The sequence below is a fragment of the Rhinolophus sinicus genome, chromosome 10, assembly GCF_057876585.1.
Source record: "Rhinolophus sinicus isolate RSI-liver-muscle chromosome 10, RSI-T2T, whole genome shotgun sequence".
Classification (NCBI taxonomy): domain Eukaryota; kingdom Metazoa; phylum Chordata; class Mammalia; order Chiroptera; family Rhinolophidae; genus Rhinolophus; species Rhinolophus sinicus.
In genome coordinates, this window is record NC_142510.1 from 6031773 (window position 1) to 6057566 (window position 25794).

At 38.1% G+C, this 25794-nt stretch overlaps 1 protein-coding gene across 6 annotated transcripts in view; it reads right to left on the reverse strand.

Annotated features, from left to right (window-relative positions):
- Nucleotides 1–25794, reverse strand: part of MRTFB (myocardin related transcription factor B) — a 236981-nt gene that overhangs the window by 94494 nt on the left and 116693 nt on the right. For 4 of the 6 annotated variants that reach the window (XM_019750669.3, XM_074322641.2, XM_074322639.2 and 1 more), the window contains 2 exons: nucleotides 16614–16828; nucleotides 10471–10533 (listed from right to left, as the gene is read on the reverse strand). In XM_019750669.3, coding sequence (XP_019606228.3) covers nucleotides 10471–10533; nucleotides 16614–16767 — 217 coding nt within the window. In that variant the 5' untranslated portion in view covers nucleotides 16768–16828. The remainder of the gene's footprint in view (nucleotides 1–10470; nucleotides 10534–16613; nucleotides 16829–25794) is intronic. The other 2 variants (XM_074322643.2, XM_074322642.2) reach the window with 1 other exon arrangement.

Sequence of the window (25794 nt, forward strand, 5' to 3'; positions counted from 1 at the left end):
TTGTGCCTACAAAAAAAGTGGCAATTCCTTCCTTCTAATTCTGTTGTAAACCTAAAACTGCTCTGAAAAAAACTGAAGTCTTTTTTTTTTTTAAAGTAGGGGAACTGTCTTAGATTAGAAGAAACTGAGGTATATGACAACTAAATGCATTAGTGATGCTTCATTAGATCCTGGTTTAAAAAACCAATAAAGAGCATTACTAAGAAAAGTGGTGAAATGTGAATATGGGCTGTGTGTTTAATATGTGACCGTATTGACGCTAGTGTTTTGAGGGTGATAACCGTTTTGGGGTGTACAGAGGGTACTTATTCTTAGAAGATACATGCTGACCTAGTTAGACACGCCTGCAACTTGCTTGTAAAGGGTTCTTAAATAAAAGGTTAATAAATCGCTCTAAGTTCAGGAGTTAAAAAGTAAAAAGGGTGTTTCTCTATTACAGGAAATTAGAAGAGAAAAATACCCATTTATGTTTTTCTATAGAAAAGATACAACTGATTTATGGAACAAGTAAAAGTAGGTTTGTGTTTTAGTCTTTAAATGTCAAATACTTTATTAAGAAATAAACTGCCATTTAAAGGATGATCTATTACTAGGCTCTCCATTGTACTAGCAAATCTGAAAATATGTTTGTTTAAAAGGTTAAACAGAACAAAATGACTATTTGAACATCTTCCACTAGAGGAATTTAACAAATACCTTCATTCATTTAGCTCAGTACCTTCAAAAGTACTAAATTAGAATGAAGAGATAAACAAAATTGACTCGAGTTCGCTGTAATTCTTCTTAGCATGGTGGCATCTGCGAGGTGTGCAAAGTGACATGTGACATGAGAGGAGAATATTGAACATGCCTCTAAGTTTTTCTTTTTTGTATGAACGTCCACATAAATAAACTTCACACAGCACCCACTGTAGAGGGTGGTGAAACTTAAACCAACAGGAGGCAATCCTGACAGATTCGATGAGGTTGGAGGTGACCGTAAAATATCTTTCTCTTCAACAGGCTTTCAAGGTAAAATGATTCTGCTCAAGTAAAATCTTAACATTTAAAATTTTAGCTTTGTATGTGGCCATCTTTATATCTTTTTAACTATTTTCTTTGTATAAAAGTTAAAAGCAATAATCTATCTTAAAATACCTTTGTTTGAACTTTCTTCTAAATAAAACTTACTTTTCCTATTGTAATAGTATTCGTTATAACCTTAGAGTCAGCCATAACTTTAAAATTTTATTCCTTTTTCGCAGCTTGTCCTTGTATTATTTAACCTCTCTGACAGTCAGTTTATAGGTCTTATAAAGTAGAAACAATTAAGACCTACTACCTCATAAGGGAAAATGCCTTTACCTGTTCAGGGGAGCAAACCTCTCTCTACTGGCAGAATTCAGTACTTTAAGTTCGTTATTTACTAGTTTGGGTTCTAGGCCTACTGTGAGGGCAATAGGTAGAAACACGTGGCAAAAACCTAACACAGTGCCTTGTTTGTAAGTGATTAAAAAAAAAAAAAATCTATGTATTGATTGGTTATATCATAGAAGGGAGTGAGAAAAACAGTGGTTTGTTTTTGTAAGAAGACAGGGTAACTAAGAAAAGCAGGGTATAGTAGTTCCCCCCTTACCCCCCCTTATCTGTGGGGGATATACCCCAAGACCCCCAGGGGATGCGTGAAACCACAGATAGTACTAAACCCTATATATACCACGTTTTTTCCTAGACATACATACACACATATGATAACGTTTATTAAAAAGGCACAGTAAGAGATTAACAATAACTAAAAATAAAATACAGCAATTACGACATTATACTGTAATGAAAGTTACGTTAACGTGGTCTCTCTCAAAATATCTTATTGCACTGTACTCACCCTTCTTCTTGTGACGGTGTGAGACGATACAATGCCTACGTGATGAGATGAAGTGATGGGAATGACGCAGCCATTGTGATGTGGCGTTGGGCTGGCTACTTGTAAGGGTCACCGGAGATATTGCACAAGTCGATCAGATAACTGATGGCCACTAAGTGACTAACGTGGGTGCCCTGGACAAAGGATGAGTCACATCCCTGGTGGGAAAGAGCGCGACTCACAAGGCTTCATCATGCACTTCAGAACGGCATGCGAGAAATTTGAGAATTGTGTATTTCTGGAATTTTCTGTTTAATATTTTCGAGCCATGGTTGACCAGGTGTTAGGTTGGTGGAAAAGTAATTGCGGTTTATAAGGTTAAAAAATGGCCAAAACTGCAATTACTTTTGCACCAAGCTAATAACTACGACTGTGTGAAGCAAAACCACAGATAAAGGAAGACTCCTGTATATGTGCAAGGTGTTTAGTTTACATAATTATATTCCTTAAAAAGGCAAGGGTCGGGAATAGCACCTTATAAAAAGTGTACAGCTTAAAAATAAAAATTCTATTGGAAAGTTTCTGCATTAGCATATTTAAAACACTTAACACATTAATTCAAATAATTATATTTTCAAACACTAGAGCCAATAAAACGCAATTGTACATATGAAACTTGCCTGGTAAAAAAACAAACATAATATATCCTCAAATGCACAGAATCAGTACATATTGATGATTTTAATTTTCAAAAACCTGTTCAGGCTGTTTACTTCCCATTTATGTAACAGTGTCCTATGTATTTGGTGTCCGTCCGCCATGACTAACAAGTCAGCTGTGAGAACCAGGCAGCCCTTTCATGGAGCTGCCTACCAGCTCCAGACTCTCCTTCTTCTGCCCTCAGGGGCCAGCTGTGACGCCTAAGCTCACTCACCCTGCCACTATGAGGGGCTCCCATCTGTTCTTTGCCTCCTAACCCACTCGGGCCTCTCAGTGACCGAGAGAGCCACACAAGGGCACCGGTGGACAGCAGGGTGACCGTGTCAGCCGGGATGGGAGCCCTCAACCTCTGAGCCCCAAGGTAAAGCACCAAGTACAGACCGTGGGGAAGCAGACCACAGAGATTTTGGTCAAATTGTGCTCCTATGAGTCCCAAAGAACCTCCATGATATTCCACTTTACTTGCATTACACCGCACAAAAGTGTTTCCCCACACACTCTCCTTTTAAAGCTGTTTTCCAGCAGAGGGGCTCTGTGAGGCGTTGTGCAGGTACAACCTGACCTGTAGTTGGTTCTAAGTAGAATCCCCCCAATGTCATAATATAATCATCAGCTACCAAATGACGCTGACAGTCCCGTTATATAATGTGGCATGTTTTCAAATGCCATTTGATATAAAGTACTATATGTGCATTATGAAAAATGCAAAATATAGCAAAGAAAGCAGGTGGAGTGGTGTATGTAACTGCCAAAAATAATTTGACAGAATTCATTCCAGGGCATTTTTCCCCTATGCTTAGGCTTTCTGTTTTGGAGGAAGGAAGAGGGATTGATGGGAGGATTAAAGAGGACGGTGACACTCGTGATAAATCTACAGTGTTCCTCCTTGCTTTCTCACTTAATATAACCTATGTATTCTTGACACGAAAATTCCCATTAATACACGTGAGAAGAAAAATATAATCCTTAGTTATCTCTTCTAAAGGCTGGCTCTTTTGCCAAGTTGAAGCAAATTCAAATACTGAGGCAAAAAGAATGTAATTAATTTCAGCATTTCTGTAAAGAGAAAGTAATATCTGAGAAGTCCTTTGTGGCTGAAGAATGGATTCTGCTAACCAGTGAAGGCCTTCCTTCTCAAGGAGCCCCCGTCCAAAGGATGACTTCCTGAACCAACTTCCTAACGAGCCATTGGTTCCTGCAGAGCGAAGGGACCCTACCAGAGTCTCTTTTATGATCGTCTTGCTGACTGTTCTGTGCCAACAGCAAAAGCTGGAAAGCTACTTGCCACGAAAACCAACCATAACCAATAGCCTCAGTCTTTCACCAAGAATTTGGTTTCATTCACTCACTCATCAAAAAGCTGGGAGCAAGCTGAGATGCTCAGTAAGGTCTGAGTGTTTGGGCAGATCCCAAAATAAAATGACACTGCTGCTGTAGTCTAGTCAGAAAGCTAAGTTACATGTATTCAGAGAGGAAACATGTTTCAGTGGAAAAGCACAGTCCTCGTGTTAAAATCCCAATGCCAGACTCCCGCTTTCAGCTCTGATGGACTACCAAGAACTGTACTTAACCTCTACAGTAAGAAACTAGAAGGCTGGATGGAGTACGTGCAACAATTGCTTTGGGAAACAGGCAAAGCAGGATTGACCCCTAACAGAAGGAAAACAAATGAGATAAGCCTTACAGCGCCCTAGCTTTCTGCCTGGAGGCAATTTCCATACTGTGAGTGGTGGGGGAGGGTGGGTAGGTAATTCAAACAGAGCTCGTTAGGCTAGCTGAGTTGTTAGGCTGAGTCGAGGAGACAGAGACTGCGAGAGAGCGTGGGAGGCTAAGGCAGCAGGAAGTTGCAGGGCAAATTGCTGAAAAGGAGAGTCCTATGCTGAAAAAGAGCCCTAGAAATCTACATAAGGGTGCCTTTGAGACTTTGCTGAGTACTAAGCTATATGAGCATAGCGTGAAATTTCACAAGGCTGGGCAAGAAGTGCAATGTGAGCTGAACAATACCCCAAGCTCACCCAAAGCTCGGGATGTTCAGGCTCCAACCAGCCCCAGTGAAAAGCCCTCCCCGGGGCATTTATCAGGCCGTTCAGCAGAAATTCCAAAGGGGGTCAGCCCCACGGAGTTCAAGCACCATCCCCAGCATGAATGCTACCCTAGATCTTTCCTAAGGAGCTTAGAAAAGGCCTTGAGTGTGAGCCAAAAGTCCAACATTCTTACTAAACCAAAGCCCAACACTCTTTAAAGGAAGACAACGAAAACAAAATCCAGCCACTCAGCAATGCAACATTCACAATGTTACATCAAAATAAATAAATAAATAAATAAATAAATAAATAGGCAGACTACTTGCCAAGAGGCAGGAAAATGGGAAAATGTCTCTTTTATAGAAGAAAAAACTGTCAATAAACACAGACCCAGAAATGACAGAAAAAAGGGAACTACTAACAGGTATTGTAACTGTACAAATATTTAAAGGAAAACATGAAAATATGGCGACGAGAAATGGACAATGCAGAAAAAAAGAAATGAAGCTTGCAGAAATAAAAAATATATATAATATCTAAGATAAACATTTTATTAGATGGGATTAGCAGCATATTAGACCTGCATGAGGAAAGATCAGTGAACGCTTGAAAATAAAAAGTATAGCTAATTAAGATGTAAAAATAATGAAATGAAACACTAAAAAAGGAATTAAATTTTTTAAAAAGGCAAGAAAGAGGAATAGAGGAAGAGAGAAGAGACTGGACAAATATACATCAAAATGACAGATTTAAACTCAATTATGGTAGGTCAGGCCTAAGAGCCCCCAGCGATCCCTGCCTTCTGGTATTTACAGCCTCGAGTAATCCCCTCCCCTTCAGTGATTTGTTGCTAATCAATAAAATTAGGCAGTGTTGAGGAAATGTTGCAAAAATTTCTCACTTTGTCTTGCTAGCAGGCTTCTCTCTTACTGGCTTTGCTAAGTTGAAGTAAGCTGTCATGTTGGAGAGACCCATATGGCCTCCAGGAACTAAGGGTCCAACAAGCACTTGAAAGAGTCTGAATCTCACCAAGAACAATGTAACTAAGTTTAGAGGCGGATCCTTCCCCAGTTGCACCTTCAGATGAAACCCCAGCCTTGCTGACACCCAAACACAGGCTTGTGAGAGACCTTAAGGTACCCAGCTCAGCTGTGCCTGAATATCTGACCCACAGAAACTGTAAGATGATAAATGTGTCTTGTGCTAAGCTGCTACAGTATAATTTGCTACACAGCAATAGATAATTTGTTACCAGATATATCAATAATTATCTTAAATGTAAACGATCTGCACATTGTAACTGAAAGACAGAGATTGCCATACTAAATAAAAAAAAAGAACGACCCAGCTCTATGCTGTCCAAAAGAAACGTACTTTACATGTAAAGGTACAGATGGGTTAAAGGTCAAAGCTGGGAAAAGATACACCATGCAATGCTAAACATAAGAAATTCAGAGGGGCTATCTTAATACCAAACAAAGAAGACTTTAGGAGAAGAATCATTACCACGGATGGAAGGACACTTCATAATGTAAAGGGATCAATTCAGCAAGAACACGTAATAGTGCCTCAAAATACATGAAGGAAAAACAAAACTGAAATGAGAAACAAACAAATCTACAACAGTAGTTTGGGGTTTTCAACATACCTGTCTGAGCCACTGACAGAACAAATAAAATCAGTAAGGATATGTAAGACTTGAACAACCTTTATAAAATAACTGGACCTGACTTATATTTATCTAACATTCCCCCCCTCAAGATACATGAAACATTCATGGTCATTTAAGAAATGTACACATTTTCATGAGAGAGTACACCTTGAATGGTTTCAGTGCAATAGGTGAAGGAAACGAAAGCCAAAGTACACTTGACCCTTGAACAACGGGGGGATGGAGGGGGGTTAGGGACGCTGCCTACTGTGCATTGAAAATCACGTATAACTTAGGTTGGCCCTTTGCATCTGTGGATTCCCAAGCGAGGATCAAAAACACTGTTTTCAGTCCACAGCTGGTTGTGTCCACAGATGCGAAACCTGGGGATACAGAGGGCCGACTGCGTATTTACTGGAAACGATCCATGTACAGTGGACCCGCACAGCTCTGAAATTCATAGTTTAGGACTAAGTTCATGGATTTCTTTAAATTTCCAGTTGTTTAGTCCTAACTTGATCTGATTGGTATAAGTTTAAATTCCCTTATCCGGAAAATTCTCCAAATTATACTATTTAGGTGTCCAGATAAAATCTTCAACTTTTTGAAGGTGGAAGCATTTTGTTTCTGTTGCGGGTTCAGAAAGCATTCAGCAATCAGCCGGGCAGCGACTCTACTTCTGTGCACAAATAAACAAGCACATAACTATGCAGCCAGAGATTTCACTGGTTTATCAGCAAGTTGTTATTTAACCAAATTCCATTTCTTTGAAAAATGAAGGGACTATCTAACAGAAATAGATAGTGAGAGATAGAAAAGTAAATGTTAGGAAAATATAGTATTAGAAAGTTAATACTTTCTCATACCAAGAGCACGACTAGTTAATTATCACTTTGTTATTCTTGGCCTGAGAAAAACAGTAACATAAACATATATATCTTTTTCATCATGTGTATTTTATACAGCAATCAAGAGCCACACAATTCCTTAGTATATTCAATAATTATCTGTGACCAATTACTATGCAACTTATTACATCATATTTGTTTCCATTTGATTTTACTAAGAGACCTCTGACATATCCTGGGTTCCTCACAGGATATTAGAATGTAATAAAACAAATTTTATTTTTAGTAGTAATTTTAAGAGGCTTGGTTGAGATCGTATGTCAATTTATTTGCCTGTGTCCCATTTTTAAATTTGTTCAAAACATGTTACCACCCTCCAACAGAATGAGGTATCAAATCATAAGAAAGTTTTGATTGTGTAGAATTCTTTAATAGCTAAAACTTTGTACATTCATCCAAAAGATTAACTCATTGAAAAGAAACACGTAAAGAAGGAAACAAACCATACAAAATCTCCCAATAAACCTGACCCTTCAAAGGAGGAATGCTGCTCACCTCTGGAGTGTCACACATGCTATGCACAGACTTCACACTGTGACATCCCTGGGGCTGCAGAACTAAAGGCCAACCGTAAACCAAGTAAGGCCTAATGACCCATTTCCTAAGCTGTCCAGGCTCCAAATCTCTTGGGTTCTGCCCTTCTCGTTTATTTTTAGGAGTATATTCTTTTTTTAAAAAAAGAAATGCATAATAATACACAGTAAAATATTTTAAGAGGATTCAGATGAATTGAAAAACAATTTATAGACCCGCCCCCAGCCACAGTAACCTTACAGCACCCTCTAAACAGCTGCCTTTGCAGCAAGATTTAATAGAAGACTCTACGACTCTAAAATTGTCTGTTTTCACATATTCCAAAGGTCATTCATTGGGAAACAAGTTAAGCACACACATATTTTAACATATGTATATTTTTTAAAAGATCATTTCTGAATTTAGTCGATTTCTTTGTTAAATAACTAGGTTAATAATGCAAAACATTTATAGATATGGCTATGACATAGATTTCCTGGAAGCAAAAAGAATTTACATGACAACTCAGAGCAACAAATCTCTTTCAACCTAACAAATCACCGTTTTATTACTTCAAAATACCAAACGTCTTCTGTATAGTACTTATCATATACATCAAATGCCTTGAAAGAGTCTCAGCAACAGTATCTACGATCTTAATCTCTTCAGAACGAGTACATGAGAAGAAGAAAAATCTATAAATCAGTCCTTGGTGACAGAGGGGCTGTTTAGGAGTTTACCAAATGGAATGACCCTGCTGGAATTCCTTCCAGCAGCCTGTGAAAATGTCAGAACGGAGTCTGTTTCGGAGGTCATAGTCCCTAGGGAGCTCTGAGTTTGGGCCTGTTTGTCTTTTCACATGCTTTAATATTTGAAAATCATTCCTTGTAGACACTGACTGATGCCCAGGGAATGCGAGGATTGTGGGAACTGGCAGTACCAACACGAGAGACAAACTTCATGGGAAATCAGTGCCTACTTCACTTGCCCTCTCAGCTCTCATCAGATAAGTTGCTCTTCAAATGTTATGAAGGTACATGGCAAGACATTAAGAAACTGCATGTCACTTTGACATCTTTAAAAAGAAATACTTGGGGAAAATGGGGGGCATTGAAGAATGGGGCTATTGAAAGAAACACCAAGTTATAAAACACCGTGGTGGAACCCTGAAAAGTGATATTCACTTAGTATGACTGAAATACTGCCTTCTCAAAAGATATATATTAATAACAAATATTAATATTTTGAGTGTGCCAATTAGATGCTGACACTGTTGTAAATACTTGACTTATATGAACTAATTTTATCCTCATCGCAACCCTAGGAAGCAGGAACTAGCATGACCCCCGATTTGCGGATGAGGAAATTGAGGCAAAGGGAAGATAATCGAATTTGTTCAAGTTCCCATGACTAGTGACGCTGTAGCCAGGATCTCGACACACATGGCGTCTCCTGCGCCGGTGGCCCTGACCGCTGTCGGGGTACGTTTACATCAGGCACGCAAGGCCGGGTAACGGTAACGTGTACTGAGCACTTAGGACGTGCCGCTACTCTGAACACTTGATTCCATTTACGCCTCCTAGAAACCTCTGGGTACATCTAACGTGATTCCCATTTACAGAGGAGAGACACAGGCTTCACCTGGCCTGACACGGCCCATCGCGTGCAATGGAGCCGGCTCTAGGCTTCACTCAGCAGCCATCCTTCTGTAAAACTGGCTTCCTCTTCCTCTCAGTATCTGCAAGAATCGTCTCTAAATTAATTTTCTGTATATAGTTGGGGGAATGACTTTCAAAGATCTGTGTGTCCAACAAGTTTATGAGAATATACTACATTTTGAGCTGCCAACATTGTACTAGAGGCTTAAAAATCTAAGAATTATTTTAAGGTAAGAGACACAATGATCATTCAGCAAACGTTCTCTAACAAAAAAAAGTATCCCCATTTCCACTCTTGATTTTTTTTTTTTTTTTTCACTACTTTGGGAGAGCTGAGTATTCTGATATGGCAAACTTTTCTTTTGTATAATACATGATGTTTGATCAAGTAGTTCACTGGTATACTTCTTCACTGATATGTCAGGATCAACGGTTCTGTCAAAGAGGGTCTCCTAGTTTGTAGCTATGAACCTCAAATCTCCAGGGTGCTGACAAACTCTAATAGTTGTTAGGTTTTTAAACTCAGCCTATAAGAACCAAAGGTAAGTTATGAATAAGGCTTTTTGCTTTTCTTGTTATATTGTTATTAAACAGAAAGGTCATATGTCAAAAACTCAAGTTGGTGAAACAGACACCCAACTATTAACATTTTTTTAATGAAAAACAACATAAGTAACCAGCATAGAACATGAAGAATCTGGGCTTGAAAAAAACAAAAACAACTGAAATACTGTTTTAACTGACAGTCTGATGCTATTATAAAAATGTTAACACATACCTGCCAACCCTTGAAAACCATGAATAGGAAGATACTGCATATTCCAAATGAGATACATTATTTTTGAGGATAACTCAAACTGAGTCAATTTCTCTTTCCTTTTCAGTATGCGGGCAAGTCTGACTAGCTGAGCGAGTTGGCATGTATGTGTAACAATACATCCTTGAGGAACATATTAAACAGCGCAATTCCTCTGAGATGGAAGTTACCTTCTATTCTTTGTTTCTGTTGCCCCATGAATAGCACACGGCAAAAGTGATGATGAGATATAAGAACATGTGATGTAATGAGGGAGGGCAGCAGAGAGACACACGGGCCGAAAGCTGCCACACGGAGAGTACAAGAAGCAGACCGTGACACAGAGCTGAGACTTACCCGTGCTCACGGACTGAGTCAGCAGAGGAGGCTGGAGTCCTGACTCCCCAAAGACTACATTTCCTGTTAATAACAGGGAGGGCAGCAGGTGAGGGTCGCCGACAGTTTGGATTAATTGAAAGGAGTTAGAAAAACACTGGGCCTCATATTTACCAGTTAATCTGAGTGATTACTGACTACAAACCCAAGAGAAAATTCTGATACATCTGTTATTCCAACATATTTGTCTTGTTGCTTATCACAACAGCACTTTATTACTGATCTCTTAAAATAAAATAAAGGAAGAAAACTAATCGTGGATCATTTTTTATCTTCCAGTACAGTTCCTACATTTATCAGGCGCTTGTAGAGAGCAGGTATCCAGTATCTACCCTTTCTCTTCCTTTTTAGCTAGAAGAGGTGAGTGTGGTTGGGTTCGGTGGCAGACATAAGGAAAAAGAGCCCTGACTTAATTTTAATGAAGTTTCTTGTCCCAGCACAGGGTTTGATTCAACTATTCAGCTATAAACTAACTATCCAGTTCCAAGTAGCCACGAATGGTCTAACTAGTGAGAGGGTTACAGCTGAATGAAATGTATTAACTAATCATTCATATCTTATGCATTACCTCCTAAAATTGCTTTCTGAGAGACAGGAAAGACTGTTCACTAATAATAAATTAGTTTAATAAATAATAATAGTTTCAGGTTATTCACTGGTCCAGTGCCTAATATAAATCATAGGGTGAACTCTAGTTTTATGAAAATTAATCTCAAATAATCTATATAAGAAATAATGTACTTCTATGACACTAGTAACTCTAGAAAAGCTTTGTAAGAATTTTAGGCAAACATTTTTATAAGTTTAAGATAATGCTTGATTAATCATGCTTGATTAAACTGCTAATTATTATTACGTTCTAATCTTTCCATATAAATACATTACTTGCTGACACTCCAAGAGGACACAATTTGAAGACTGAATACATAACGCAAAATGAGGCTGCAGGGCGCTTTGGAAACTACCCCTCAGCAACAACCAAAGCTCGCCTGTGTCAGGGTTCTGACAATGAGACTGTAAACGAATGATTGCCCACAGCCTGCCTCCCTCCACACCCCCACTGCCTGGGGTGCCAGCAAGCTCATGCCTCGGTGACAACAAAACATCTAAGTGAGAAACTTGGAGTTGAAAAAAGAAGGTGGGCAGGGCCCCAGGTGCTTGTTTACACTGTGAAACAAAACATGCTATTTAATAGGAGGCTTTACAAAGCTCATTGTGAAGACAGCACCGCACCTTTAAGCTGCTTACACGGCTTCTTTTTCATTCTGAAGGTTCAAGAGATTGTCACAAACAAAAACAAGATGAGAACTGCTGCCCCAACTAATCAGGAATTTCACCTGCAGTTGTCAGGAGGTTCACAGTTGGCTTTTCAACTTCGTAACTGTGTTTAGTTAAGTCCTCCAGGCTAATTTTCAAAAAATATTGGAAACTGACTAAGGAAAATTATAGTCAAGGAGTACATCTCTCTCTCCTCACTTTAACTACTCTTATGTAACTCCTGAAAGCAGGCAAAGAAATTATCTAAATGTATCAGAATGTTTATTAACGTCTCTGAGAATTATTTTAAACACTCGAGATCCTAAATATGTTAACAGTAAAGCCAGTAACAAGATAATTTTACAGAAATGTACTCATTTCTACTACCTTCAGCTGAAGAAAGGGAAGCAAGAAACCCATAGTTCCATGTCTTGGTTATTTAGCATCTAATTCTTTCTTTCCCATTTACGACACTGAGAATTTTATGCCTAGTGGTCTGTTCCAGAGAAAAGAAGATATACTCTCTTTCCCCCTCACCGGCCTCCACCAGGCCATCCTCTGTCTCCCTCACCGGCCTCCACCAGGCCGCCCTCTGTCTCCCTCACCAGCCTCCATCAGGCCGCCCTCTGTCTCCCTCACCGGCCTCCACCAGGCCACACCAGCTGTGCACATTCCAAGGAACAAGCTGTACTCCAAACGCCCATCACTTCTGTGCATTTCCACACACCTGGACTGACAGTAAGTCTAACAGGCTAATGAGGGGTGGGGAAATGTTTTCGAAGTAAAACACAAAGACAAGACCAGCGGGGAACACACGCCATTTACTACTTTCCGTGGGACAAGGCAAGTGGCTTTCTTGGGCTGGGTTCCGTGGCCAGGCCAAGTGCATCTGACTGTTATCAAACGTACTGAATCCAATACAAGGAGATGCCTTGTGTGCAACAAATTTTGAATCAATTGTTTTCCCTCTAGCAGGTGATCATTCCAGAAGAGAATAAGAGATGCTCTAAAATTGTTCAGTGTGATAAACAGGATGGATAGAAACTCTTAGGAAAAAATAATTCAAGATTAAATTCTAAGTTCAAAAACTGCAGGAACTAGTATACCAAAGTTTAAAATAAGGATGACGTGTAAGTCTCTCCTCTTCACTGAGGCCAAAAACGCGCTGACCATTTCATAGTAAATACAGCTTCGAAGAGCCGGTTCATATGGGAAGAGCTGGTTCAGATGGCAGATGCCTATTTTCCCCCGACTCAACACTAGTGACAGCCGGCCTGTGGTGTGTCTGTGGCCACGTGAACATGACTGAGCCCCGTCTTGAGACGTACCAAGAAGTACTGAAATGCCAAGCCGTCTTATAAAAGGGGAGTCTGCATGGCACTGTTGGCAGTGACTTACGAGCTTACATTCACCAGCCGTATACATCAGTCCTGCACGTGACAGCACGCGGGCAGAGCTGCTTCTTCATGGTCTCATCTGGGGGGGGGGGGGGCACCCGCAAAAGAGCCTCTGCTGCCAGGTGTGTTGTCTCCGTCTACTTTCCTTTCCCTGCTTTTATAAAACTACACTCAAGTCGTAGTACCTGAGCTTTTCCCATTTGAACAATAAAAGACCTAACTGTCCCCATGACTGATTTCCCTTTTATTCCCAGTGGTAACCATCTGAAGGAATGTTAATATTGAAACATGAAAAGGGATGTATTGTGTATATAAAATGTCAAGACAAAGCTCAATTTCCCTGTGTATGCACTGTTTCACATTTTTATGTGTTTCTGTATATCCACTATCTTTTATGAAGGGCTCACTTGTTGGGAAGAATTAACTATTAAATGGCTGCCTGACTTTTGAGGTGCTACTAACTACAGAATTATTTTGGCCACATTCATGGGTAAAGTAAAACCCTAGCTTATCTTCACTGAACATCTTTCATGTTTACTCCAGTAGTGGGAATATTCTGCCACTTCACTACCACTGCCAAGATAAACATTAATCGAAAGTAAGGGGAGATCCTGGAATCGTTACTTAAATGTCAACTGTATGTCCCTTGCAAAGTTTATTTATAAACTATTTAGTGATACAATCCTTCTACACACTAATCCCAAACTGAAATACCTTCATTTTCTCCCAACAGAAAATAATTCTAACACATGCAATTCAAATGTGTAGGAATAACAATAAAATACAATCACCAAGAAAACATCTAAATTTGATTATATCAAAATATCTAAAATGTACTTTGTATTAATTTTGAGGCAAACATCTACATTTGGTATATGATATAATTTAAACATGGCATTAAGAAGGCCTAAAAAATGAAGAATAAACTTGAAAAAATCATTAAGGTAAGAAAGTTATGGTTCTTCCATCTATTCCTGTTTAATGTGGTTCTACTGTACTCATATAACTGTATCAAAAACCTAGATTTCTGATAGCTGTACAAGGATTCCATTTATGCCTTGGAATGTATATGCAAATTGTGCTAATACATCATAAGCCTGAAATTAGAGTCCTAAATAGAAGGTTTTTAACTTGAAGTCATGTGTTAGAAAAGAGGAGATTGTCTCATATTTGAGTCCTTACACAGTATCTCATATTATGAGCTGTTCTTTCAATTACTTAATATTAAACAAAAAAAGTATTTGAGAAAACTGCATTAGCTTAAAAATCAACTTCATATGAAGCTGGTTTTAGGATGCTTACAGAAATAATAGAATCAGAAAAAAAAGTGGGAGAAAAAAATCAACACATTATTTTAAAATTGAAAAGCGTTGGATGCTGTTACAAAGAAACTTTCAAAACTGCCTTTTAAAAAGTCATCAAATACTATTCTCTCAGAAAGGACACAAGTGACAGTTACTAATTCTAGGGAAGTAATTGGCTAGCTAAGGGACAACGCTGGGAGGGTGGCTGACTTTTTACTGTGTACCCATTTGTGCCATTTACATTGTAAGCCAAGTGAATGTATTACCTACTCAAAAAAGAAGACAGAATTCTAAAACAGAAACTACAGCCCCATCAAATGTTATAACCAATCACAGATCAAACATGAGTGGTTATGTTATAGAGATTATAAATATACAACTATAACACACACACACATACACACACACACACACACACCATACAGAGAAAACAAAAGAAAAAGAAACCCAGCCCCACTGTTTTGTGAATGGCACTTCTAGTTAAGACATAAAATCTTCATTGTCAGATCATGCGTCTATTCAAAAACTGCCATAATCAAACAAAAAAGACAGAAATGAAGATGCACCCTGGATTTCAGTGCTAGGTGGATGATGCCAAGGGGTTCTACTGATGATAAAATGCCACCAAGATTCAAGGATAGAGTTTGAGCACGATGGTTTATGAAATATGAGTGTGGATAAAACAGTCCTTCTATACGACTGCACTGCTTCATAACATGTGATTTAAATTGTGTACATGTAACTAGATTAATAAATTAAAACTTTCCTCATTTCATCTACCTCCCTTAAATTGTATAAGGGGAGACTAGCCTAGATTGAGCTCACCTTATATTCAAGCATACATATTCAAGAGAACATTCTAGTGAGGGAGCATGGTAAGCTGGATCGAATAAATCACCACTAAGTATAAACTTGCCCCACACACTTCTCTCCTCTCTTACGTGTGACCATTTGCTTGAGCAATTGAATATTACTGCAGTGTTATACCTATTCAATTCAATTTTGATGGGTAACTATTGGACCCTATACTGGTCCAAGTGTGAATCTGATCACATTTGTCACGTTTCAGTAAATGCAGTTATACTGTCTCAGCCCTAACATAAAGCTAGGCTCCTAATTGATGGAAGGTTCTAGAGCCATCACCAGTCAACCACAGCCTCCTGAAGGCTCTAACCACAGCACCTTAGCCAAAGTGTTCCATACCAACCAAGCTGCACAAGACTTGTGCCTAATAACAAGTATCAGACACAAGTGTCAAGTATCATATTGGAAAGGAGAACAAGTTATACCCTAGACATGTACCAAAGAACTGAGAATAGCAGCATGTATCTTTCACCCATTTTCCTGAATAAGGCCAATAACGAAAAGAATTGGGAAATACTCATGTTTTAAATATTAAAAATAACTGTATACCATCTCTATTCATTTATGTTAAAAACTGGCAGTATTGTGTTTCCTGAAAACTGTGGGATGCCTCCGTGATCAATGAAAATTTCCTGAATAGATAACAAATTAGTAGAAAATATTCATTTTGTATACAAGGATGAGACAGCCAAAGACTAAGAATATGGTCATATCCAATACCCATTCACACAAAAACCACTCAAATAAAAACTTTGTGCTTTCTTAGTGATCATTTGAGATAGAGTCAATTTCGCCAATTCTGAAATTAAGGTGCAATGCATGGAGATGGGGAAAATGGGGGAGGGGGGTGTATTTTCAAACCCACAGTCTATTTTCCCTAGAATCGGAGCAGGAAACCACCTCAATGCCATTCTAGCATGAAATCTTCTGCTTATGCTATTAGGTTGGTGCAAAAGTAATTGCGGTTTAAAAGGTTAGAAATAATTGCAAAAACCACAATTACTTTTGCACCAACCTAATAAAATGGTTGAATCTAAAGCTGATTTCCAAAGAAAATGTTGCTACCAAAGATACTTACTGGGGAAATAAGGAAAGAATTGGATGGAGAGTGAAATTCTGCCTGTCACTCAACACCAGCCAGGACCCCTACGAGGTTGTCTCCTCCATGGCAGACGGCTGGACGTAACCGGCATGAAAATTACCACCAAAGAGGAATATACTGGGCTCGCAAAGAGGCACGTCTGCAAAACCAAGTCCCCACCGCTTGTGTCGGAGGACTCACCATTCTTCCGCTCGTGCAGAGGGGGTAGGTACTGACTGGACTGCAGGGAGAGTTCCTGGAATTCATGGGCAACGGCTTCGCTCTGAGGACTCGGGGCGAGATGGGCTAAAGGGCCCAGTTCATCCTCGGTGTCCAGTGCCCCTGTGGGATCCATTGTGTTCCAGCCGCCGGTAACGGGGGACCAGACACCTCTTAAACGTGGTCTGTTGAAGAGACTGTCAAAATAAAGAACGTGTAAATTGACGGTGCATTTATTTTTTTCCAATGTGCACAAAAGCATTAAAATGGGAACCCTTGGTTCTAGTTCAGTGTCACTGCTGTGTGGCGACTGCCAATGCATTTATCCTCCCTGACATCAGGTTCCTTGTCACAGGAACACACAGGAATAATATATTTCCATCTAAAAAAAAGCACTTACTGCATGAATACAAGTTGAAAGTATTTTGTATAATTTTTTGTATTATGGACGAAAGAAAGTTATAGTTATTGGTGTCATTACTTAAAAGATTTTAATGCGTCCTAAAATGAGACAAAAGTCAACTAATGCTGATGAAAATAAAAAAGCACCTTCTCTGGAAAATCTATCTTAACTCCTACAAATCAAAGAACCTTACATTAAGTCAACATTCACAGCCCTGAGCAATGGTTCCAGATAAAGAATTCCTCCTCCATCAGCCTGGGCCTCAGAGTGAGAACAGGGAACACAGCTCTCGGCTAACCCGCAATGGACATCGAGTTCGTGACAAAGGAAAAACACTTTATTTTAAGCCATTGGGTTGTTTATCATCACAGCATAAACGCACCTGCTCTGACTGATACAGAAATCGGTAACCCAAGTGCCAAACACACAACAAAAACCCTACCTACATGACACTGGCACAGAGGCTGAGCGGTGGGCAGCAAGAAAACTGTTCCTGAAAGCGAGCAGGAGGGTGGCCCGTATCATGCAGTGGCCAAACCTCTGACAAAAGCTGGCCTGCTCAGTAGCATTTCACACTACAGCTTGCTTCTCCATTCACCAACCTACTGGTGGGCTTCTGAGGTGTTCCCAGGTTTTGACTATTACACATAAAGATGCTACGAACATTCTCGCACACATATTCGTATGGACGTATGTTTTCACTGCTCTTGGGTAAAACCTAGGAGTGAAATGGCTCGATTTTATGGCAGCTGCATGTTTAAATTGTAAAGACACTGAGTTTTCCAAAATGGCTGTGCACTTTTGCATTTTTACCAGCAATGAACTTGAGTTCTACATGTTCCACGTTCTCACCAGTACTTAATTATGGTCAATCTTTTTTATTTTAGTAATTTTAATGGCTGTGTAGTGGTATTTCATTGTGGTTTAATTTGCATTTTCCTAAAGATTTTGAGCATCTTTTAATGTTTATTTGCTATCCGTATATCTTTGGTTAAGTAACTGATCAAATCTCTTTGTTCATTTTTAAAATTAGGTGGTTTATTTTCTTATCATTGTTTTGAGAGTACTTTATGTATTCTGGACAAAAGTCCTCTATCAGATATGCAATTGGCAAATATTTTCTCCCAGTGTACGACTTATCTTTATATGCTCTTAATAGTGTTCTGTAAAGAACAGATGTTTTTAATTTGATGAAGTCCAATTTATCAATTTTTTCTTTTATAGATTGTTTTTAATGTCATTGCTAAGAAAGCTTTGATTAACCAAAGGTCACAAAGTTTATCTCCTATGTTTTCTTTTAGATAGTTTCTAGTTTCGGTTTTACATTTAAATATATGATCCACTTTGAGTTCATTTGTATATGCTGTGAGATCTGAATCAAAGTTTTTTGTTTTTGGCATAAGGACATCTAATTGTCTCAGCACCAATTGTCGAAAAGGTCATCTTTTCTTCACGAAATTGCCTTTGCACCTTTGTTGCAAGCCAAGTGACTACATATATGTGGATCAATTTCTTGACTCTACGTTTTGTTCCCAGAAAGGAGAGAGCCACAAAGGAGCCCCTAAATTCTGTGTCTAAACTCTGTCCAAGTCTCTGGTTGACCCCTAAGGATGCACATGGAGGGCAGACTCCAACAGCCTTTGTTACGGCAAAGGGAACAGGACTGAGATTTCAGCTGTTGCTCACCACGGGAAAGAGAGTGTGTGCAAAAGTGAGTTCAGCAAAGTTAACTGCCTCTAAAAATAAAACAATACTCTTAAGAGGGAACCTTGCAGAATCCAGAGTCTCTATAACTGTCCATCCAGAATTCCATACTCAACAGAAATATCCTTTAATAGTGAAGGCAAAATCGTCACCAGCAGACACACACTACAAGAAATGCTAAAAGAATTTCTTCAGGCTGAAGGGCAATGTGACCAGACAGAAACTTGGATCTTAGGAATGAAAAGCATCAGAAATGGTAAATATGTAGATAAATACCAAAGACTAATTTTTCCTCTTGATATTTTTAATGTTATGATTCAAAGTAAAAATTATAACACCGTGTTATGAGGTTTATAATGTATATAGGTGTGATGTATATGAAAGTTATAGCATAAAGGATGGGTGAGGGTTGACTATTACAACATTCTTACATTTCTATACATTTCATTATAAGGAAGTTGTACAATTTTAACTTGAACTAGACTGAGAAGTTAAGGTTGTAGATTGTAATTCCTAGAGAAACCCTTAAAAAACATAAATATTTTTATCCAAAAAGCCAATAGGGAAATTAAAAAGGAATTCTAAAAATACTTAACCTAAAAAGAAAGAATAAACAAAACAAAAAAAAGGAAAAACAATACACATAGTAAAATAGACTTAAATCCAATCTTATCAATAATTTTATTAAATATAAATGGACTAAACACTATTATTAAAAGACAGAGATTGACGGAATGAATTTTAAAAAGTCGAAAAACATATGGCAATAAGTGACATACTTTAAATATGGAGATATAAATAGGATGGAAGTAAATGGAGAGAAAAAGACAGTCCATGCAAGCAAAAAGCCCAGGAAGGCTGGCATGACTTACATTAACCTCAAAAAGATGTTAGGTAGGTGAATATAAATGTAAAATGACTATTTTGCTATGAAAAATTAACATGACTCCTAGATTTTCTTTCAAAACTGTATTTTCATTTCAAATTATTTATTCATATAAAATAAAATATGTTCACAGCAAATTAGCTCTGAGATACAGGTACAGGTACCATAATGTCCAATTACAGCAAGAGGTACAAACTCCGACATTAATGCTAATAATTTGGAAGATCCTTTGGGAACAAAACTTTAAAACATTTTCATGCAATATTATCTGTTCTTCCCATAGAATAATTTTTTCAACCTGTTATTCCTTGACATGCTCACCTTAAATTCCCATGCATCCCTCCAAGTTAAGAAAATAAGCTTAGAAAATCTTTATAAAATGTAACAAAAGTAAAATAAGTATTAATCTACTCTGAAATTCTACTACCAAATTTGCAAGCTGTCACCTACTATCTGTTTAACTGCTTGAAAGTTTTCTTTCGACACTGAAATACAACGGCAAACAAAGAAACACTCTGTCCAGTTGTCTCTAATTGAGCTGTTCAAGACATGGCATTAGATTTTTTTCATTGGGTCATAATTTAGTTGTGAAAGTAAAGCAATCACTTAGCTTTAATTAAAATGTGATAAAACATTGTCTTGAATTGACAGAATGAATGAATATGAATTTAATGTCTTACCTATCCCAAAACTTTATTCCAAAATGAAACTAATCAAACATTTATCCAGCACTTAGTCAAAGCACAGCACAACACTACGTAGTAAAACCGACCTGGGATATGGCTTCTGCTCTCAAAAAACAAAACCCTTCATTATCAGATACTATGCAAGAGACAGATAATATAGTGCAGAAAAAAAACAAGAGGCACCATTTCATTTGTTCATCTTTTGATTCACTCATATCTTTTTTTCTGAATGGAGTCAAGATAACACCAATAATGATCTTATGTTTAAAAAGATGCTGGGCTATTAATAGGCTAAGGTATTCCCAAAATCAGTGCTAACATATGTTTTGAATTGAGTGAAGTCCAAAGGCAAATCTCTTTCCACTGTGCCTTATAGCTCACAACGACTAATTCACATGAAATATGAGTAAATAAATTGGTTTATAACCACTGCTATATAAAAGAAACGCTAATAAAGGAATTCAAAGAATGTCGATATCAAACTTCAGAAGTTGAATATAAAATAAGCCAAATGCAGACAGGTAGAATATCCAAACGTACTTAACAAAACAAAAAAAAAAGTTTTTGCAACAGCAAAACTGTTCTCTGCCCTTTAAAGCTCCCTTGAATTACAAACATTAAGAAAATAACCAACAGACAGTAAAAATAAATTTCTAAATTCAAGTAAGATAAAACTTGGATTAATAAGTTCAAAGACAAAATTTTCCACACGCACAAAGTGACTGCCTACATTAGAAGTGTATTTACAATGAAGCCCTACGATCAAACAAGTTGAAAATTTCCTATCAAATATACTTTTGAGAAACCGAGTTTCGTGCATTGGGTTAGGTGCATTACTGATGTCAACCATGGATTATTTTATGTTATCTGTTCTTCCTCCAAAGCTCCTGGTGACAGTTTATTTTCTAATATAAGAACAAACTTTGTCAACTGTATGTATGAAAACATTTTCTTAATAATATTATTTCTGTATTGTCTTCTAAATGAAACTTCTTAAGGGCATCAAGAATTCAGGATCAAATCTGTTTACATTTTTGTATAAATAACATTCATCTCCCAGTTTTCTAATTGGGGAAAAAAAGAATTGCAGAAAGAAACACTTTATCCAATCTGTCCATATTCAGTTTTAACAATTAGGATGGAACCAGAAAATCAGAGTTCTAAAATTACATGTTCCTACGCAAATATTATTTCATTACATACTACTTTTCCTTAACATTTATCATACAAAGTGTATTCGTTCCCCTATTTTTTTTAAATTTAATTCTTGGTTTGATTACTTGAATGCTCTTAAATTTAAAAAGACTATAAATTCATAGAACAACAGACAATTTTAGCTGAAAGGTATCTCTTCTTTTATTAAAGTTTATTGGGGTGACAATGGTTGGTAAAGTAACGCATGTTTCAAGTGTACTACATCTCTACTACATCATCTATATATCATATTGTGTGTTCACCACCCAGAGTCAGTTCTCCTTCCTTTATTTTGTTAAATTCAAAAACATTGCAAAATACATGAAAAAGAATCTAAGTTTAATTTACTTGTCCAAGGTATCACGAGTAGTTAAGTAGCAGAGTTGGAACTATGAGTTCTTTAACTTATAATCCAATTCTTTGGTTCCTAATTAACTGGAGGAGAAAACAACTTGTTTAAAGCAACCATGCCAGGTAGTTAATTGGTAAATTGAAAAACTCAGTTAAAAGAGGAGTCATTAAAAATGATACACATAATTCTGACAATATTTTCTTTTAAAGTGCGTAAATGTCCATTTGTTTGTCAGCCTTCCAGTAAAGGGTCAAGACCTCCTATGCCAGATGTGTCAGCTCTCTGGCACAAACCACCACTGTCAATGATTTCTAGTTTCCGTTTAATTAAAGTGGAACAAAAATTTAAAGGATTTTGAGCACAGAATGCATCTACATTTTTATAAATTTTAACCCAATTATTGTAGCTTCTTGCCTACACCTGACTCGATAGTATTAAGTAACATGCTTTTGTGTTTGCAAACATCTAACTTTTTGTGCACTCGTATTTCACCAGTTTACATAACATTTAAACTACATCATTATGATTCCTACTACTATTGGCATAAACAGATTTAGGAATAAACACAGCTGACTTTTGGTTTGCATACAACTTAGTGAGAACAGATGCAGCACCAGCTTCAGTGTCACATCCTAGCCATGACCATTCAGTATGTCCAGGGACAAAGGGAATGGAGAGGGTGGGTAATCCAGCAAACTGGACAAGCAGAGGATGGAGAAGAGAGGTTCTACACAAAGCATATTAAAGATTTATGCTGATACCAAGGATACCACGTAGCTTCAATTAAGCAGCTGGAAGCTGCACAAGTGGCGGCTGACCTCAGCTCACATTGTAGTGCTCACCAAAGGGTCTCAAGCTGGGACTAGTGGCAATCAGCAGCCCAGTTCACAGCATAGCCTCTCTCAAGTGCCTCCAATCCCAGCACAAGTGGCGGCTGACCTTGGCCTGCACTAGAGTCCCTCCCAGGAGGTTGCAGAATCAACACATGCGGCAGTCACCTTAAGGCCACACCGTATCATCACCCAACCAGTTCAACAAATGACACACATGAATGGTGGACTCGGCTGGCACCATAGTCCTGCTTAGACTATGCTCCGGCCCATGAGGTCAGTCCCCCTTGCAACAGCGTGTCTGCTACTGTCACGGCCAGCCCTGACAGCTCACCAGCCTGAGCGTCAACCCCACCCACATGCCAACAGCAATCAAGGCTCAACTACAACAGAAGGGCACACTCAACCCACACAAGGGATACCCCTGGACCACGCAGCTCTGGTGAACAGAGAGATTGTGCTACTCAGCCCCATAGAACACCTGCCGAAACCAGAAGAGAGCAAGAAATCAAAAACATTTTTGAAGAAATGGTGATGAAAAACTCCTCTAACCTGGCAAAGGAAATACACATACCAGTCCAGGAAGCACAGAGTCCCAAACAAGATGAACCCAAAGAGGCCCACGCCAAGATACATAATGAAAATGCCAAAGGTTAAAGACAAAGAGAATCTTAAAAGCAGCAAGAGAAAAGCAGTTAGTTACCTACAAGGGAGCTCCCATAAGACTGTCAGATGATTTCTCAACAGAAACTTTGCAGGCCAGAAGGGATTGGCACAAAATATTGAAAATGGTGAAAAGCAAGGACCTACAACCTAGATGACTCTACCCAGCAAGGTTATCACTTAGAATCAAAGGAGAGATAAAAGAGTTTCCTAGACAAGAAAAAGCTAAAGGAGTTCATCACCACTAAACCAGTATTACAAGAGACATTAAAGGAACTTTCTTAAAAAGATAAAAAATATGAATAAGAAAATAGGAAAGAAAAAATTCTCACTGACAAACACTTAGTACAAGCACAGTTGATCGACTAACTATAAATCTAGAACAAAGGTTACAAGGCAAAAGTAGGAAGATCATGTGTAATTACAACAATAAATTAAGGATACACAAACACATGCACACGCAAAAGAATAATGACAAAAACAAACATGGAGGGGGTGAGTAAATGTTGTAGTGATTTCAGAATGCATTCTAACTTATGTGACCATCAACTTAAAATAGACTGCTATAAACATAGATAGCTTGGTATATATGAAGCACAAACCAAAAATCTATAGGCAATATACAAGAAATAAAAAGAATCCAAACAGAACGCTACAGAAACTCATCAACAAACAAGAAAAGAGAGCAAGAGAATAGAAAGGGACAAAGAACTACAAAAACAATCTGAAAACAATAAAATGGCAATAACTACATACCTATCAATAATTACTTTAAATGTAAATGGACTAAATGCTCCAATCAAAAGACATAAGGGGGCTGAATGCATTAGAAAAATAAAAAGACTAATACATATGCTGTCTACAAGAGACGCACAGACTGAAAGTAAAAGGATGGAAAATGATTGTTCCATGCAAATAAAAATAAACCTAAAATCTGGAGTAGCAATACTTATACCAGACAATATTGACACCGAAAACAGGGGCTGTAACAAGAGACAAAGAAGGGCATTTCATAATGATAACGTGATCAATTCAACAAGGGTTCATTAATACTCATAAACACCTATGCACCTGATGTAAGAGCAGCTAAATATATAAAGCAAATACTGACAGACATAAAGGGGGAGATCAACAGTAATACAGTCATAGTAGGGGACTTAAACATCCCATGGACATCAGTGAATAGATCATCGAGGCAGAAAATTAATAAGGAAATAGTGGCCTTAAATGACACATTAGACCAGATGGGCTTAATTGCTATTTTTAGGACATTTTGCCCAAAAGCAGCAGAATATATATTATTTTCAAGTGCACATGGAACACATGATAGCCCACAAAACAAATCTCAATAAATTGAAGAACAGTGAAATCATAGCAAGCATCTTCTCCCATCTTAATGGTATGAAACGAGAAATCAATTACAAGAAAACTGAAAACCACACAAGGAGGCTAAACGACATGCTACTAAACAATGAATGGGTTAACAACGAGATCAAGGAAGAAATCAAAAGGTACCTTGAGACAAATGAAAATGAAAACCCAGCAACCACCTCATTCCGTAAGCAGCCTGAAGTGACCTCTGAATATGGTTCGCTGTCCACTGGACCCAGAGAACCCCATAAAATCATGTAAATCGAGAGGTTCAAATCTTCATGTTCACTTTAAGAAACTTCCCAGGCCCTCAAAGTTATGCATATCCGAAAAACCACCAGGTGTTGAAAGGATGTCACGTTACAGAGGCAGTAAGTGCCATTTCGTCTTCACAATGGTGGAGTTGATAGGCGTGCCCAAGCCAAACAGTGGGGCTAGACATAGGTCAGAGGCCCAAAGAGTGAATTTTTACTGCACAGGCTTAAAAATGCAGAGAGTGATGCTGAACTTATGGGTTTAGATGTAGACTCTCTGATCATTGAGCACATCCCGGTGAACAAAGCTCCCAAGATGCGGTGCTTAATTTACAGAGCTCACGGGCAGGTTAACCCATAATGAGCTCTCCCTGTCACATTGAGATGATCCTAATTAAAACAGAACAGACTGCTCCTAAACCAGAATAAGAGGCTGCACAGAAAAAAACAGATATCCCAGAAGAGACTGAAAAAACAGACTTATGGCCCTGGAGTAAATTCAGTATCAAATAAATACTAACAAAAGTGAAAGCAAGAAAACGAACCCCACAATGGCCCCAAATCTATAGGATACAGCCAAAGAAGTTCTGAGAGAGAAATTAATAGCAATTCAGACCTATCTCAAAGAACAAGGAAAATCTCAAATAAACAAACTTTACACTTCAAGTTAACTAGTAAAACAAGAAACATGGCCCAAAGTGAGAAGGATGGAAATAATAAAGATGAGAATGGAAATAAATGAAACAGAGTCTTAAAAAACAATAGAAAAGATAAAACCAAGATCTGGTTCTTTGAAAAGATAAACAAAACTGATAAACCG